General features: G+C 40.5%; 1 protein-coding gene across 13 annotated transcripts in view; it reads right to left on the bottom strand.

Annotated features, from left to right (window-relative positions):
• The window catches only part of rerea (arginine-glutamic acid dipeptide (RE) repeats a), a 566,413-nt gene that overhangs the window by 237,925 nt on the left and 310,738 nt on the right, over positions 1-17,750 (bottom strand). The window contains exon 1 of one of the 13 annotated variants that reach the window (XM_072586161.1): positions 2,279-2,446. The exons of the other annotated variants lie outside the window; for them this stretch is intronic. Coding sequence (XP_072442262.1) covers positions 2,279-2,304 — 26 coding nt within the window. The 5' untranslated portion in view covers positions 2,305-2,446. Of the gene's footprint in view, positions 1-2,278; positions 2,447-17,750 lie in introns of those variants that run through there. 13 annotated transcript variants of the gene reach the window in all.

Raw genomic sequence — 17,750 nt, 5'->3', positions numbered from 1 at the left:
AATAAAGGCCAAAACACTGTATGCCTTCTTAACAACCCTGTCAATCAGGGTAGCAACTTTCAGGGAGCGGTATACACAGACAACGAAATCTCTCTGCTCATTTGCACTCCCAAGAATCCTACCATTAGCCCAGTACTTTGCATTCCGATTACTCCGGCCAAAGTGTATCACCTCACACTTGTCAACATTAAACTCCATTTGCCACCTCTCAGCCCAGCTCTGCATCCTATCTAATGTCTCTCTCTGCAACCTACTACATCCTTCGTCACTATCCACAACTCCACTGACCTTAGTGTCGTCCGCAAATTTACTAACCCACCCTTCTAAGCCCTCATCCAGGTCATTTATAAAAATGACAAACAGCAATGGACCCAACACTGACCCTTGCGGTACGCCACTAGTAACTAGACACCAAGATAAACATGTTCCATCAACTACAACCCTCTTGTTTTCTTTCAGCAAGCCAATTACTGATCCAAACTGCTATGTCTCCCACAATCCCATTTCTCCGCATTTTGTATAATAGCCTTCTGTGGGGAACCTTATCGAACGCCTTGCTGAAATCCATATACATCACATCAATCGGTTTACTCTCATCTACCTGTTTGGTCACTTTGTCAAAAAACTCAATAAGATTCGTTAGGCCCGACCTACCCTTCACAAAACTGTGCTGACTGTCCCTGATCAGATTATTCATTTCTAGATGGTTATAAATCCTATTTCTTATAACCTTTTCCAACACTTTACCAACAACTGAAGTGAGACTCACTGGTCTGTAATTACCAGGGTTGTCTCTACTACCCTTTTTGAACAAGGGAACCACATTTGCTATTCTCCAGTCCTCAGGCACTATTCCTGCAGACAAATGATGATTTGAAGATCAATGCCAAAGGCTCGGCAATCTCTTCCCTTGCTTCCCAGAGGATCCTAGGATACATCCCATCCGGCCCAGGGGACTTGTCTATTTTCACACTCTGCAGTATTTCTAATACCTCTTCCTTATGAACCTCAAATCTCTTCTAGTCTATATGCAAGTATCTCTTATAAAATTTAAAACAATTGCACATTGATGATTTCAGACAAGTCCATATAATTTCAAATAAAAGCTATTCTATATTTTTTTTCAAATGCCAATTCTGTGCAGCAACAACCTCAGAGGACACTGGAACTTTCAGAGGCTTCTGAGTTGACAGGCATTGTTTGATGATCCTTCCAAAGAGTAAGTGCATTTAAATATATATACACTGTCTAATGGAACTTTCATTCAGACTTTGGGGTTGCTTTAAGATTCTAGTGTTCAGATTCCAACAGTGTTGACCAGAGTTTTACTGTTGTATCAATAAAGCTTTTCGGGGATTGGAAGTGAAATCATGACACCCAAGCATATGGATGTAGTGTTTACACAATGTTCACAATACCACTATAGATTTATTTCAAAATATGCCACTCCTGTCATTAGTGAGCTTGTTTTCAACATATCTCTCATGAACTTTAATGCACTGATCAGAATCATCTCTAAGGTGGATCCAAGTACGTAGCACAACAGATGACAATGTGCATTTACGAACAGTAAATGATGCAAGTTACAAAGCATCAGTTTTGAAGTTATACAGCTTTATTTCATTTTTATCTTAAAATTTTACATAGACACTACACTTACTCATAATATTAAGTTTTTATTTTAAAATTTTCCTTTTGCAAATTAACTTTGAAATCAAAAAGACTGAAGTTCAAGTAGCCAAAAGAACTAATATGTGAGGTCCCACCCATCACTGTAAACTACCAATAGCTGTCCATATCAAATCCTTCCTACTACCATTTTCCTAACCAAATAACTGACAGGCCCAAATAGTTCTCAGACCCACATACATCCTAAAAAACATAGATGCATTGTCTCTGCTTAAAGGAAATCCAACAGATGCAAATTATAGAAACACTGCTACAAAGTCAGATTTAAATAGGTATGAAAAAGAAAATTCACAAAATGCCAGCAAAAAAAAATATAAAATATTTTTGTGGTGATAATTTGATTTCTCTTTGCTAGCCCTCAAATCAAAAGAAACTGCTGACAATCCTTTACTTTTCAAAATGAGAGAGAAAGACAGCTAGCTGTTCTGGAAAGAGTCACCATTTTCTGTATAATGCTGATCAAACGTTAAAAAACAGCAGCAAAAAAGCCTTGCAGCATTAATAATGAAGATTTCATAATAAATATTTGACAAGGCAAGGAATCTACAAAATGCAGTCTTTTAGGATAGGCCACAATAAATAAGCCTACCTCCGAGGGCTGAAGAGATCATCCATGGTCAAATCAAGTCCTTTAGGTTTAATTATATCCCCAAGTCTGGTTATAGTCTGCACTGAAAGCAAAACTCTCCCTTTTTCCTACTCTCAGTACTCAAAATGGTGGCACACGCAGTCTCTGAGAGACCTCAGAAAGCTTTCACTGAGCTTGTGCTATGACCTCAGCCACCACGCAGAGCGTAAAAACTTCCCTTCAAAATGTCAGCACTGAGCATGTGCCATGACCCTGCCTCCCTCACATACAGAGCAATCAATCTTTCCCTTTATGTTCTCTAAATAAGCATGCTGAACCAGCTCCCAACTCCAGGGAGCTTTAGCGAGCATGTTGAAAGAAAAGGGCCCTATCAAGGGGGGTACTTTGACAAGCATCAAACCGCGATCAGTTCAGATTCAAGTTGGGCAGCTAAAGATGCTCCGAAATGGCTGTCACAATACATAAGGTTAAAAGCTACAAGCAAACGTATGACTGTTATAATCCAGAATAAAAACATTATGCACATCAGTGGGCATTCATTTCAGATAAAAATCTATTGCATTCCTCCTGAACCATTGATACTCAATCGGATTACAAAAGTGTTTCAGTGGCATTCTTTTCTTGTTTAAAAGGACAGAATCGAAACAACATTGAAACCAGGGTTTGACTCTGAGGCACATTTGATAATTTTTTAAAAAATTATGATTATTTGCGTTTATGCAACATAATTGAAGTACATGTAATGTTGGGTATTTTAAATTGAGCTTAAGAGGACAGTGTTAATTACCACAGAATCATGTAGCAGAAGGAGGCTAGTGTCCATCTCACCTGTGCCAGTTCCGTGCAATCCATTGTGCTCCCTTCTCCCAGTATTTCTACATAATCTTGGAAGATACTTACTTGAAAAGGAAAATATAAGTCCCACTTGAACATTGTTATTGAAATGGCTTCCACTATCTTTGAAGGCATTTACATATTGTTCTGACCGTTGCAGATTGCATTCAAGATAGTGTCATTTAAAAAAGATATCAGCACTTCAGAATAATTCTGGTTATAATAAACTTTGGTCTGCCTGGCCTTTCTTCCTTCCAATAACACATTTGGATAGATCTCCATCCTGCTCTCATATTTCTATAGTTCAAGGCCCTTTCTAAAAAAGATCTCAATGTAAAGTTTAATTAATTTCATAGATTTCTATCCAGTCGTCTCTTAAAAATACAATGGTGAATAAAAGATACATTTGGAAGATGTGACAGTAAAAATGATCAAAGCTGTACATGCTATAACAGGCTCAATCCTACTAACAATTGCCATTCTTATGGGGTTGGGTCTGTGTGTTGGACAAACATCAGTATCTGTTAGTCTGAAACTCTCATGGCTGCTCTAAGTTACAATCTAAGGTGGCACTGTCACGTCACATGGTATATCTACATTAATATTTGTGGAATAGGGCTTGAAGCCACAACACACATTCAGACCTGAAAATGCTACCATTCTGCCAAGTAGATATTATAAATGACCTGAAAAAATTCTCAATTGTTTTATTAGATTTAATTACTCAGACTTTATCAGTTGATTTTGGCTTCAAGAGTTATTTGATTTTTTGAGTGATCAAATCCCATGCTGTACATACTTTACACAAGTTACTACACTGACTCTGAACTTGCCAATGGACCATTAATGCATAAGGCTCTTTATATCCTCCCTAGCAAGTAATAATGCTTGTAACAAGTAACTTTGTCATCTACTTCAATGTTCCTTCAGATCAAGGATCTGTCTTTTTCCAATGAATTCCAGTTCCTCTCCTTTGCCGCTCCAACAAGACTTCCATCTTGACTCTGACAGATAGGTGTGGAAAGTTCATGGTTTGGAGAAGTATTGATTCTGGGTGGGTGGTTTCAGTAATTACTGATTATTACTTGTTAACTGCGGTAGTGGACTGGTGGCCTCTGATGGGAGACCACTCGCGCTGGATAGCTGGCTGCTGATTATGAATGTATAGTTTTGTGAAACTGGCATGTTGACTACTCTTCCTGGTTTATAAGGCTCAGTGACTCACTAGATAAAATAATCAGGGATGCATGCTTTATCTGTCATTATATTGAGACAACAGCATGTGCAGAAGCATTAATATCAGAATATATATTACTAAACATATTCAAAATGGTTTCCATCAAATTGCTATGAGAGGATAACAAATGTCCCTAGAAAGTACTACATGTTTACCTATTGCCATTGTACTGCTATGTAAATTGCAAACATACTGTCTAATTACCTAGGTACAAATCATATACAGAACAAAATTAGGAATGTAGCACACAGGAGCACAAGTTGGTACTCCAAAACAATAGAAGGTATTTGAAGCACTGCACCATGATACTCATGCAGAGATCCAGAAAAACAAAGTAAACAACAAATGCAAAAAGTCAAAAAAACAAGGAAAAAAACTCAAGATATTGAGAATGTAATTTCTAAATTAAATCAAATTTACATCAGTCTGTTATAGCTTGTGAAACAATTTCAAATAATTTGTACTACTGAAAAGTAGAACTACAAGCCATCTGAACATGGAGGGGGAAAAGTCTATTAAATATAGTTACCTCCCATTTTAAACTAAGCATAAGACAAGCTGTGGCAGGATTTCAACCTTTCATTGAATACAGGAGTAATATCAGGAGTTTGAAAGAAATTCGTCATTTTTCAGTCAGAATCACAGAATGTGGACTTGCAGGGATATTGCCTTGGCATCTAAAATAGATTTCTATATATAATGAACAACAAAAAAGGAAACCATCCAAAAGGGCACAGATTCACAATTTTGACAAAAAACAGAAGGCTTCACAAAAGGCAGATGAAGCCTACCAAATTGAATGGAAATATCTGAAAGACAGAGGGTTCTCTGTGGTGCAATGGTAGCATCCCTTCCACTGAACCAGAAAACTCAGGTTCACGTCCCATGTGTTCTAGAGGTGAATTATAATGTTGCTAAACAGATTGATTAGAAAATCTTACTGGAAAAGGGAAGGGCCCAAGTGGTGCAAGCAATGCTCCTACCTCTTTTAATTGAGCTAATTTGCAAATGGAATACAATATTATGAAATATATAGTCAGATACTTCGGCTAGAGATGGTAAATATGACCAAAAATGAAGTTTATACCATTAAATAGAGTCAATTGAAAATCTGAGTTTGAGTCAGTATTACTATTGTACAATTACAAACATCAAATTTACAAAAAAAGTGATGATTGAGAGACTAATAACAAATATGACCTCGAATATGTTTGAAAGATTGAGATATGTTGAGAAAAAAAATTCAAAACAAAAATTAAATAGAAACAATATACAGTTTTAAAAAAAGTAAACCAATAAGGATGTAAATATGTAGCGCACAGGCTGAGAGAATTAAAGGCACAAGTTACATTCATTAGGAAAAGAAAATCTAGTTGCAATAGTTTTTATTCAGAGGGTCACCATATGCCTCTCAGATAGTTAAGTTTCTTTGAGGATCATTAACTTCAAAAAATGGAAAGAATAAGTGTGTACCTTTAAAAGTGCTTGGGTGGTAAAGCAGAGGGCAAATGAGAGCAAATTAAGCAACTTGACTTTTTACGTTTCTACCAAACCGTCCATTTGGGTTTATGTAATGTAGCTCAAAGCCTTGCTTCTCTTTCCTGTAACCGTTACTTTACCCACTTGAGTCTGGAATTTGTTGTCCTTGGATTCAAAAAGAATATTTCTTTCTTTACGAATATATTTGCTTGTCCAATGCGGTTTTTTTTTGTCTTTCTTAAACATTGCCTGACTAGCTGCAGCCTACAGCAAGGTAGGCCAAGGGAAGTTTCTGGTAGAGCATACAACAGCATTCAGGACAATGTTAAAAATCACACAACACCAGGATGAAGGAGCAACGCTCCAAAAGCTAGTGTTTCCAAATAAACATTCAGGACAATGTCATTGCAAATTCTATAATGTCAAATTCTTGACTTTAAGTACATACAAAAAAGTAGTTTGTCACATTTGCTAACAGCAATTTGAAAATCTATTGTCTGCCGATACATGGAATGCCATTGTCTGCAAGCCACTGACCATCCTGACTTGGAAATATAGCATCATTTCTTCACTGTCACTGGATAGAAATCCTAGAGTTCCCACCTTAAGGGCATCAGGCCGAAGGGCTGAAGTCAGTTGTGTTAAAGGGCAGAGGGGAACAGCAGGGAATTAGGAAAGCTAACACAGACCTGTTGCCATAATGTTATCAGGGCCTATAGCCTTTGGCATATCCAGTGCCTTCAACTGGTTCTTGATGCAACATAGAATGAATCAATTTGGCTGAAAACGAATATGTCTTATCGGAGAGGGAGGGGGCCAAGAGGGAAGTGAGCAAGAGGAAGGGAAGCAGAGAGAGGGGGTTTGCTTATGAGGAATGATTGGACAATTGTGGCCTGTATCTACTACAGTTTAGAAAAGTAAAAGGTTAATTAGTTGAAACAAAAAAGATCCTGAATGGTCTTGTCAGAGTAGACATGGAGAAGATTTTTACTCTCATGGATGATTCTGGAACTAGAGGTCATCATTTAAAATAGATGAAACCCAAAGGTTTGGCTCCAAGAAGCTGATGAGACTTTTGGAACATTTCTTGAAAAAGGAGGTGGAAGCAGAGACGCTCAATATTTCTAAGACAAAGGTGGATAGATTCTGATTAAGCAAGGGATTTAAAGGTTATCAATGACAAGCAGGAATGCAGACTTGAGGTTACAATCAGATCAGTCATGAATGGAGAAGACGGCTTGATGATGTCACAGGTTTTTATCTTGCACTCATCAGGACAATCTGCAAGAATAACTAATTTCACATTTCACAAAGGGACTGTGTGGTTTTCGTTCTGGATAAAGCATAAACAAATAAAAAAGGATACTACTGTATTCATTGAAAACGCTTTCACAATGTTCACAGTGCCTTTTTTCATTCCATGGTGTTAAGCTCATTATACTAATGAGCTGAAGAACAAATGATTTATATGAAATTGATGGATAATTAAGGTGAAATTTTATGACACAATGTCACATAATTTCTGAACTCATAAGTGACATGGTGGTGCTCTCCCTGTAGAAACATAAATTAATTTACTTGTTCACAGTTCCCTTCTGTTTACCAACTGTGAAAGGTCAGCATTTTATTTGGATGCAACCAAGTTAAATTGCAGCAAGAAATGATGAAGCACTTGAAAAGGAATTTTACTGAAAAATTATTTATTTTCCGGTAATCCAGTATTTGGTGACATCCACAGTGTTTAGGAGTGAAGCAGAACAGAAGACTGAAGAGTTGAAAATTCAGTTTAAAAATGGAATTAAGTGGAGTTACAATTCAAATCTGGAAAGATTTTAGGATACTGTTCTCTGAATGAAGAAAGGGAGCTAACAAACAGAATATTGGAGGAACTCATTAAGGGTATGTTGAAATAAAGGTAAAAGAATAATCAGGAAAAGAGTAGGGTCCATTGAGGGTAATTTGTGTGCGGTCCCAGAGAAGAGAGGTAGGGTCCTAAATGAGTAGTTTGCATCGGTGTTTACTGGTGAGAGGGACAATAACAGGATACAAATCTGGGTGAAGAACGAAAATTAGATTCTCTACAATGTGAAAACAGCCATTTGGCCCAACAAGTCCACACCAACCCTCTGAAGAGTAACCCACCCAGACCCATTCTCCTACATTTACCCCTGACTAATGCACCTAACACGATGGGCAATTTAGCATGGCCAATTCACCTGACCTGTACATCTTTGGATTGTGGGAGGAGACCAGAGCACCCAGAGGAAACTACACAGACATGGGGAGAATGTGCAAGCTCTACACAGACAGTTGCCCAAGGCTAGAATCGAACTTTGGTCCCTGGTGCTGTGAGCAGCAGGGCTATCCAATGAGCGACTGTGCCACCCTGTACTAAAAGCATAAAAAGAGAGATGGCTCTGAGTGATCTGGCAGCATTAAAAATAGATAAATGGCAAAAGCCAGATGAAATGTACCTCAGGCTATCCTGCGAGGATAGGAAGGACATAGAGGCACTAGCATTAAGTTTCAATTCCTGTCTGGCTGTCCTTCGCTCGTGTGGCATTGTTATTCAAGAAGAGAAAAACTGGGAAATACAAGCCAGTCAGTGTCACCTCAGTGGAGGAGTAACTATTGGAAGGAATGTGGAGGGACAAAATCAATCTGCAATTGGAGAAGCACAGATTTATCAAGAATAGTCAGCATAGTTTTAAGAAGAGGTCATATCTGACCAACTTGATTGAATTTTTTGAAGCAGTGACCCCGGTGTGTAGATAAAAGGACATGCACTTGACACAGTGAACTTGGACTTGAGCGACATTTTTAATAAGGACCATAAGGGAGACTGATAGCAAGGGTAAGAACTAAGGTGATCCAAGGAAACGTAGCTAATTGAATCCAGAATTAGTTGAGTGGTAGGAAGCAGGTAATGGTCGACTTGTGGCATGGTGACTGGAAGCTTATGTCCAGTTCGGTTAGATTCATACTGCACAGAAATAGACCCTTCAGTCCAACTTGTCCACGCCAACCAAGTTTCACCAACTAAACTGGACCCATTTTCCTGGAGTTGGCCCATATCCCTCTAAATCTTTCCTATTCATGTACTTGTCCAAATGTCTTTTAAATGTTGTAACTGTACTTGCATCTACCACTTCCTCTGACAGTCCATTCCATTATCAACCACCTTCTGTGTGAAAACGTTGCCAGTGAGGACCCTTTAAAATCTTTCTCCTCTCATCTTAAAAATATGCCCCGAGTTTTGAGCTCCTCCACCCAAGGGAAAATATCTTTGCTATTTACCTTAAGTATACCCCTCATGATTTTATAAACGTCTCAAAAGGTCACCCTTTCACCTCCTACGTTCTAGTGAAAAATGCCTCAGCTTATTCAGCCTCTCCTTATAACTCAAACCCTCCAGTCCTGGTAAAATCTTTTCTGCTGCCTCTCCAATTCAATAACATCCTTCCTATAGCAGGGCAACTGAAACTATATTTACTACTCCTCAAGTGGCCTCAACATGACATCCCAATTCCTATACTCAATAGTCTGGGCAGAGATCTGAAACAAGGAATTAAGAGGGCTAAAAGGGGTCATGATATATCCTTAGCAAACAGTCTTAAGGAAAATCCCAAAGCCTTTTATTCATATATAAGGCGCAAGACGGTATCTGAATAAAGGGTTGGGCCACTCAAGGACAAAAGGAGGAAAGTTATGTGTGGAGTCAGAGAACATGGGTGAGATTCTTAATGAGTATTTTGAATCGAAATTCACCGAGGAGATGGACATGATGGATGTTGAGGTTAGGGATAGATGTTTGATTATTCAAGGTCAAGTCAACATAAAGATGGAGGAAGTGTTGAGTATTCTCAAAGGCAGAGTTGAAAATGTGTTGCTGGAAAAGCGCAGCAGGTCAGGCAGCATCCAAGGAGCAGGAGAATCGACGTTTCAGGCATGAGCCCTTCTTCACAAATGAGGAGAGTGTGTCCAGCAGGCTAAGATAAAAGGTAGGGAGGAGGGACTTGGGGGAAGGGTGTTGGAAATGCGATAGGTGGAAGGAGGTTAAGGTGAGGGTGATAAGCCAGAGTGGGGGTGGGCGCGGGCGCGGAGAGGTCAGGAATAAGGTTAGGAAGGTGGTGCTGAGTTCAAGGGTTGGGACGGAGACAAGGTAGGGGGAGGGGAAATAAGGAAACTGGAGAAATCTGAGTTCATCCCTTGTGGTTGGAGGGTTCCTAGGCGGAAGATGGGGCACTCTTCCTCCAGCCGTCGTGTTGCTATGGTCTGGCGATGGAGTCGTCCAAGGACCTGCATGTCCTTGGTGGTGTGGGAGGGGGAGTTGAAGTGTTGAGCCACAGGGTGGTTGGGTTGGTTGGTTCGGGTGTCCCAGAGGTGTTCTCTGAAACGCCATCCCATATTCCCAATTCCTTCGTCTCCACCAGATCTGCCCCCAGGAGGACCAGTTTCAATACAGAACAACCCAGATGACCTCCTCCTTCAAAGACCGCAATTTCCCCCCCCAGACGTGATCGACAACGCTCTCCACCGCACCACCTCCACTTACCGGTCCTCCACCTTGAGCCCCACCTCTCCAATCGCCACCAGGACAGAACCCCACTGGTCCTCACCTACCACCCCACCAACCTCCATATACATCGTATCATCCGTCGTCATTTCCGCCACCTCCAAACAGACCCCACCACCAGGGATATATTTCCCTCCCCTCCCCTATCAGCGTTCCGTGACTCCCTTGTCAGGTCCACACCCCCCACCAACCCAACCTCCACTCCTGGCACCTTCCCCTGCAAACCTCGAACTCAGCACCACCTTCCTAACCTGTAATCTTCTTCCTGACCTCTCCGCCCCCACCCCCACTCCAGCCTATCACCCTCACCTTAACCTCCTTCCACCTATCGCATTCCCAACGCCCTTCCCCCAAGTCCCTCCTCCCTACCTTTTATCTTAGCCTGCTTGGCACACCCTCCTCATTCCTGAAGAAGGACTCATGCCCGAAACTTCGATTCTCCTGCTCCTTGGATGCTGCCTGACCTGCTGCGCTTTTCCAGCAACACATTTTCAGCTCTGATCTCCAGCATCTGCAGTCCTCACTTTCTCCTATTCTCAAAGGCATTAAGGTGGACAAGTTCCCAGGTCCAGATAGGGGGGTTACTGAGGTAAGCGAGAGAGGAAATAGCTGGCCTTAACAGATATCTTTGCAGCATTCTTGAACATGGGTGAGGTCCCGGAGGGAGTAGATAATTGCTAATGTTGTCCTCTTGTTTAAGAAGGGTAACAAGGACAATCCAGGTAATTGTAGACCAGTGAGCTTGATGTCACTGGTTGGGATGCTGCTGGAGAAGAGACTGAGGGATAGGATCTATTTACATTTGGAAGAAAACAGGCTTATCCATGATAGGCAGCATGGCTTTGAGCATGGAAGGTCATGTCTTACCAACTTAATAGAATTCTTTGAGCAAGTGACAAAGTTGATTGATGAGAGAACAGCTGTAAATGTCATATACATGGACTTCAGTAAGGCGTTTGATAGGGTTCCCTGTGGTAGGCTTATGGAGAAAGTGAAGTTGCATGGGGTCCAGGGTGTACTAGCTAGATTTATAGAGAACTGGCTGGGCAACAGGTAACAGAGAGTTGTAGTGGAAGGGAGTTTCTCAAAATGGAGAACTGTGACCAGTGATGTTCTATAGGGATCCTTGCTGGGACCACTGTTGTTTGTGACATACATAATTGATTTGGTGGAAGGAATAGGTGGTCTGATTAGCAAGTATGCAGGTGAGACTAAGATTGGTGGAGTAGCAGATAGTGAAGAGGTCTGTCAGAGAATACAGCAGAATAAAGACAGATTGGAGAGTTGGGTGGAGAAATGGCAGATGGAGTTCAATCTGGACAAATGCGAGGTGATGGATTTTGGAAAATCCAATTCTCAAGTGAACAATATGGTAAATGGACAAGCCCTGGGGAAACTTGATGTACATAGAGAGTTGGGTGCTCAGGTCCATTGCACCCTGAAGGTGGCAACGGAGATCAGAGTAGCCAAGGCAGCATACGGCATGCTTTGCTTCATCGGACAGGGTATTGAGTATAAGAGTTGACAGGTCATGTTACAGTTGTATAAAACTTTGGTTCAACCACATTTGGAATATAGCGTACAATTCTGGTCACCACATTACTAGATGGATGTGGATGCTTTGGAGAGGGTGCAGATTACTAGGAGTCACGATTTTAAGATAAGAGGGGAAAAGTTTAAGGGAAATATGTGTGGAAAGTTCTTTATGCAGAGAGTGGTGGGTACCTGGAATGTGTTGCCAGTGGAGGCAGTAGAGGCACATCCTTGGAAATTAGGGGACAGGTTCAGATAGAGGATCCAGATCGGCGCAGGCTTGGAGGGCCAAAGGGCCTGTTCCTGTAATTTTCTTTGTTCCATGAATGCAAGCATGCCAAATGCCTTCTATACCTGTGATGCAACTTTCATTGAATTATGTACCTGAACCCCTAGATCTCTCTATTCGACAACACTCCCTAGGGCATTACTATTAACAGTATAAGTCCCATCCTTGTTCATCTTATCATAATGCAATACCTCGTATTTATTTAAATTGAACTCCATCTTCCACTCCTCGGCCCACTGGCACAATCAATCAAGATCCCTTTGTAAACTTAAATAATTTTCCCCACTATCTATTATACATCTAATTTTAGTGTCAACTGCAAACTTACCAACCAGGTCTCCTATATTCTCATCCAAATCGTTTATATAAATGACAAATGACAGGGCACCCAGCCCTGCAGAACACCACTGGTCATGTCCTCCAGTCTGAAAAACCCTCTACCAAAACCCTGCTCTCTCTTGCCATCAAGCCAATTTTGCATCCAATTGGCAAGGTCACTCTAAATTCCACATGACCTAACTATACCAACCAGTCTATCATGTGGAACCTATCAAAGGCTTTAATAAAGGCCATGTAGACACCGTTTACCACTTTGCCCTCATCAATCTTCTTGGTTGCATCCTCAAAAAACTCAATCAAAATTGACAGACATGACTTCCAATGCACAAAGCCATACTGACTATCTTTAATCAGTACATGCCTTTCCAAAAAAAGGGTTCTGAGGGATCAGCTTTGGGGCCCTTGCTGCTTGTGGTACATTAAATGATTTAGACCTGAACGTAGGAGGCTTGATCATTAAGTTCACGGATAATACAAAAATTGGCAGGGTGATAAGTAATGGGGAGATTATAGACAAGCTGATCAGTGGGAAATGGAATTCAATCCACTTAAGTGAGAGGTGATGAACTTGGGCAGAATAAACAAGGCATGGGAACACAAAGTAGTAGAACCTTGGGAAGCACAGAGGATCAGAGGGACCTTAGTGTACATGTCCTCCGATCCCTTAAGATAAGGGGTCTGGTAGGTAACGTGGTTAAGATGAAATATGTGATGCTTGCCTTCATTAACCAAGGCACAGATTTTAAGAGTAGGGTGGTAATGCTGAAACTACACAAAATGTTTGTTAGGCCACAACTAGACTATTGTGTGCAGTTCTGGAATCCATGTTATTTGGTTTTGGTGGGGGGGGGGGGGGGGGGGGGAAGAGAAATCACACTGGAGAGGTTATAAGAGAAGATTTGCTAGGATGTTGCCTGGGCTAAAAAGCATTAGTTATTAAGAACGACTGATAGACTAGGGGTTTTTCCCTTGGAGCAGTGAAGACTGAAGGAGGACATGACTGAGACAGAATGACCAGACAGAATAGGCTTAAGTAGAGGGGCAGGATGTTTAGAGTGGAGGCAGGGAAAACATTTTTTTCACTTGGTGGGAATCTGGAACTCACCTTCTTTAAGGGTGGTAGTGGCAGAAACTCTTATAACATCTAAATAGTATTTAGCTGTGCACTTATGATGCCAAGACATACAAAGCCATAGGCAAAGTGCTAGAAAATATGATTAAAATAGTTATATGGCCGTGTTTGACTGGCATAGCCACAATGGGTCAAAGGGCCTTTTTCTGTGCAGTAGACCTCTATGAATCTGGGTCTGGGAGTTAACATTTAGAGTCCAGTTTGACCTTTCTTAACAACTGTCCTGTAGAGGGGACTCCACAGAAGCTGCCAGACCAGCATTCTCTTTGTTTGTTTCAGGTTTCCAGTGACTGCTTACATAAAGGGAGAAACAGTTATGGGGTAAGAAAGCAAGTCTCAGCTTTTTCAAATAATTAGTGGGAGATGGTTACAAAACACTACAAACGGACTAGAACATGGACTTTATTTCCATCAGGTCAATTTTCCTGGAATCTGGTCTCTTCTCCAATGGATCTCTCATAGTATATGCAAACATTTGAGCTTTGTCCAAAGATTGACGAGAACTAGAGTGAGGATGAAAACTCAAGGTGGAATCTCTGAAAGAAACAAAGGTCTTTTTAGTTTAATCAGCTGCTGTAGAGGATGAACTGGGAAGTTTAAAAAAAACACAATAATTCTGGAACAGTCCTGTACTCATCTCGCCTTTGTAGCTTCAGGAGAGCGCCTGTGGAGGGATGCAGTGGTTGCAGCTTACCTCCAAGGAACAATGACCATCAAACGCATCATTTACTATCGGTTTTCTGAGGATGGCAACAGATTTATAGCAATAAACTCTTGCGCATACTGTGGCATTTTTTAGGCCAGAATCAAAGGCCATTTTTAAAATTAGTCCCTTCACTTCTTACTAATGCAAGGTTAATAATTTACACCAAGAATCCAATAATATAGCTTATGAACAATAAAACCACTGTTATATAGGTTCAAAGCAAGTTCAATCAAAATAAGAGGAAATGATTCAAACTCTGCTGATATCTCCACCCAACAGTCAAACAATAATCTAACAGTCAAGTACACAAACTATACTTAAATCACAATGAGCCAAAATTGTATAACCTGAAACTCCAGATGCAAATCTGTCAGCTTTTCCAGCTGGCAAAGAAACAAGTCCAATAGAAGGATGTAGGAGACAAGGTGAAGTTCCGGACTAACAACTTCAGGTTAGCTGAGTCCACCCTAGGTTGCCACAGGTTTGTGCAAACCAGAGTGGAGGTAGGCCACAACTTCAGCCCATAATCACAGCATACTATTATTTGACATCAAAAGCTTTGTGAAACCCTGCAAGCATGCCTAAACCTGTGTCAAAGTTAAACACACTGTTGATTAGAGACGCAGTGATTTTGTGACAGAAAATTGAAAAACCACAGTGCAAGGCAAAAGTGAACATTGAGAAGGAGTAGAAGATTTCATCCTTGATTTTCTCAACCTGAAGCACCAGGCAAAATCTTGGAACAATCTGATAGTCAGGCATTCGCTCCACAATGAAGAGAATGCAAATAGCTGTCTACCTTGACGAAGAACTTTTAATAGCTGAGCTAAGAAATGTTTCATCTCCAGTCCAGCTCTGCAGGAAAAGGTAAGCCATTCAGACTAAGAAACTGGCCAGAAAGAGTTCACATGCAGTGACAGATGACTGGATCAATTCAAGACAAGACATATAATCTACTTTACAATAATGTGGAGGTGCCAGAGTTGGATGGGGTGGACAAAGTCAGAAGTCACAAGACACCGGGGTTTATTTGAAATCACAAACTTTCGGAGTGCTGCTCCTTCATCTGGAGGAGTCTTTTCACCTGAAGGAACTGCACTCTGAAAACATGTGACTTTGAATAAACCTGTTGGAACGATAACCTGGTGTCATGTGACTTCTGCTTAACAGTAAACTGTGAAGGTGCAGCAGTTACAACAACAATAGCAGATGATTGGCTGTAAAACAGACTTGGTAAAAACAATGACTGCAGATGCTGGAAACCAGATTCTGGATTAGTGGTGCTGGAAGAGCACAGCAGTTCAGGCAGCATCCGAGGAGCATTAAAAATCGACATTTCGGGCAAAAGCCCTTCATATTCCTGATGAAGTGCTTTTGCCCTAAACGTCAATTTTACTGCTCCTCAGATGCTGCCTGAACTGCTGTGCTCTTCCAGCACCACTAATCCAGAATGCAAAATAGACTTGCACATATTCTGAATGAGCATGCACCAAGGGACATTTTTAACACACATGAAACCCAGCTGTGTTACTTTCTTTTCACAGATCACTTTTTAACATTGAAAGATGAAATATGTAATTGTGACAAAAATAAGAGCAAAGCAAGGAATGTGTCAGTGATATGGTGTGCACTAATATGGATATTCATCAAAAAGCTGTGACTTCATGTGATAAGAATGTCCAAGAAGCCATGTTGCTTTGCGAATGACAAGATACTACCCAAGCAGCACCAGTCCAACAAAACCAACTGGATAGCCACCGTCATTTTTGATCAGAAAAGTGCACAAAAACTATCCACGGGAGAAAAGGTACACGATTATCATTATAAACAAGTGTCCTGCACATCCCACTAGCACTGACATCAACAACATCAGATGTTCTTGTGTATAATTAGGGAGATATGAACTATGATAACAGATGCTACAATCATCAATTGCCTCTTCCACAATAACTTTAAATGGTGTACAACTGTGCAAGATGCACAGACTGAGGAGCAGGGTGCCTGTGACGATGAGGACATTTTCATTTGCTTCCGGGAGACTGATGTGGACATTTCTGTAGAGACAATATCATACCATACTAGACCTGTTTGATGCAGCAATTATAGAAGTAGTGCATAAACAGGCCAATGATTCTAAAAGGTTCTGATGAATATCCACCCTCCCATCCAGCTGTTTCCATAGGTGAAATCATGAAGGCTGCAGTGATGATCTGGGCATTTGCACTACAGCACAAAAAACACAGAAATGTGGCTGACTGCAGTAATGGTAGATTGTATTACACTCATCTGAAAATGACATGCTTAAACAGAAGAAGATTATGGAGTTTCTCCAGAGCTCGGTCCTAACATTTTTCAATGCTGCTATAATCCCAGCTGATGTTATTACTGGTCGAGTAGGAGCTTGGAAGAACACAGCAAACCAGGCAGCATCAGGTCGAGAAGTCAACGTTTATTAACTTGATGTTATTACTGGGCAAGTCAGATCCCAGAATGAAATCTGGCTTGGGGGATCATATGTCGTTTTTGTTTTATTTAGTGATCTTTCAGTGAAACTCAAGCACACAATGTTGCAGGTCTGGTTTAAACAATAGAAGCTTACTATACAAAAGAAATGATAAAATAGAATAAATAAGGCTATTTACAGAAAACAATTTGAAAGATTTAAATAGTGGAAAATATAATATCCCATCTGTTCCAACAGCATTCCCTTACAATACTCAAAAACATCAGAAAAAAATCCTTTTCTATCACATATATAGGTTTGACTTAACTGTTGGCATCAATTCACGGTCTTGAGCGATGGATAGCTTCTTCTTTAACTATTGACACAATGAAGCTAGTTTCTCAGCTTTGAATAATGCTTTCAGGGTTGTAACCCACTCTGGAACTTTCAAGCTCAAATCCCTACACTGAAGTAATTGGTTTCCAAACTCCAGGAGAAACTGCTTCATATTTCTAACTTGAAACAGGACATCTACGAGCTGAACACAAAAGCATTTCAAGTTTTAGATGCATCTACTAATCAAAATCAATTCCTGATCCTTCCAACTGAAAGCAGGTTAATGATCTTCAGTATATACCCTGCCTGCAAAACCGTCCCTTTGCAAACAAATTCCATTTCAGGAAATGTCTCTTGTACTGTTTCTTAAAAAAAGGCTCCAGAAATACTGACAAACTAAGCTTTCGACCACAAACCATTTCATACACACAGGCCAAAATCCACATGCAATTTGATTGAAATAATGATAATTATGAATAAATGATATTAAAATATATAAACAATGAAAATGATATACAAAAAAAGTCTTTATTTTTCAGTTTGTTCACACTTTACTATGGCCTGACCT

The sequence above is a fragment of the Chiloscyllium punctatum genome, chromosome 16, assembly GCF_047496795.1.
Source record: "Chiloscyllium punctatum isolate Juve2018m chromosome 16, sChiPun1.3, whole genome shotgun sequence".
Lineage (NCBI taxonomy): Eukaryota > Metazoa > Chordata > Chondrichthyes > Orectolobiformes > Hemiscylliidae > Chiloscyllium > Chiloscyllium punctatum.
The sequence above is the reverse complement of the archived record's forward strand: the minus strand, read 5'-3'. Positions and strand labels throughout refer to the sequence as shown.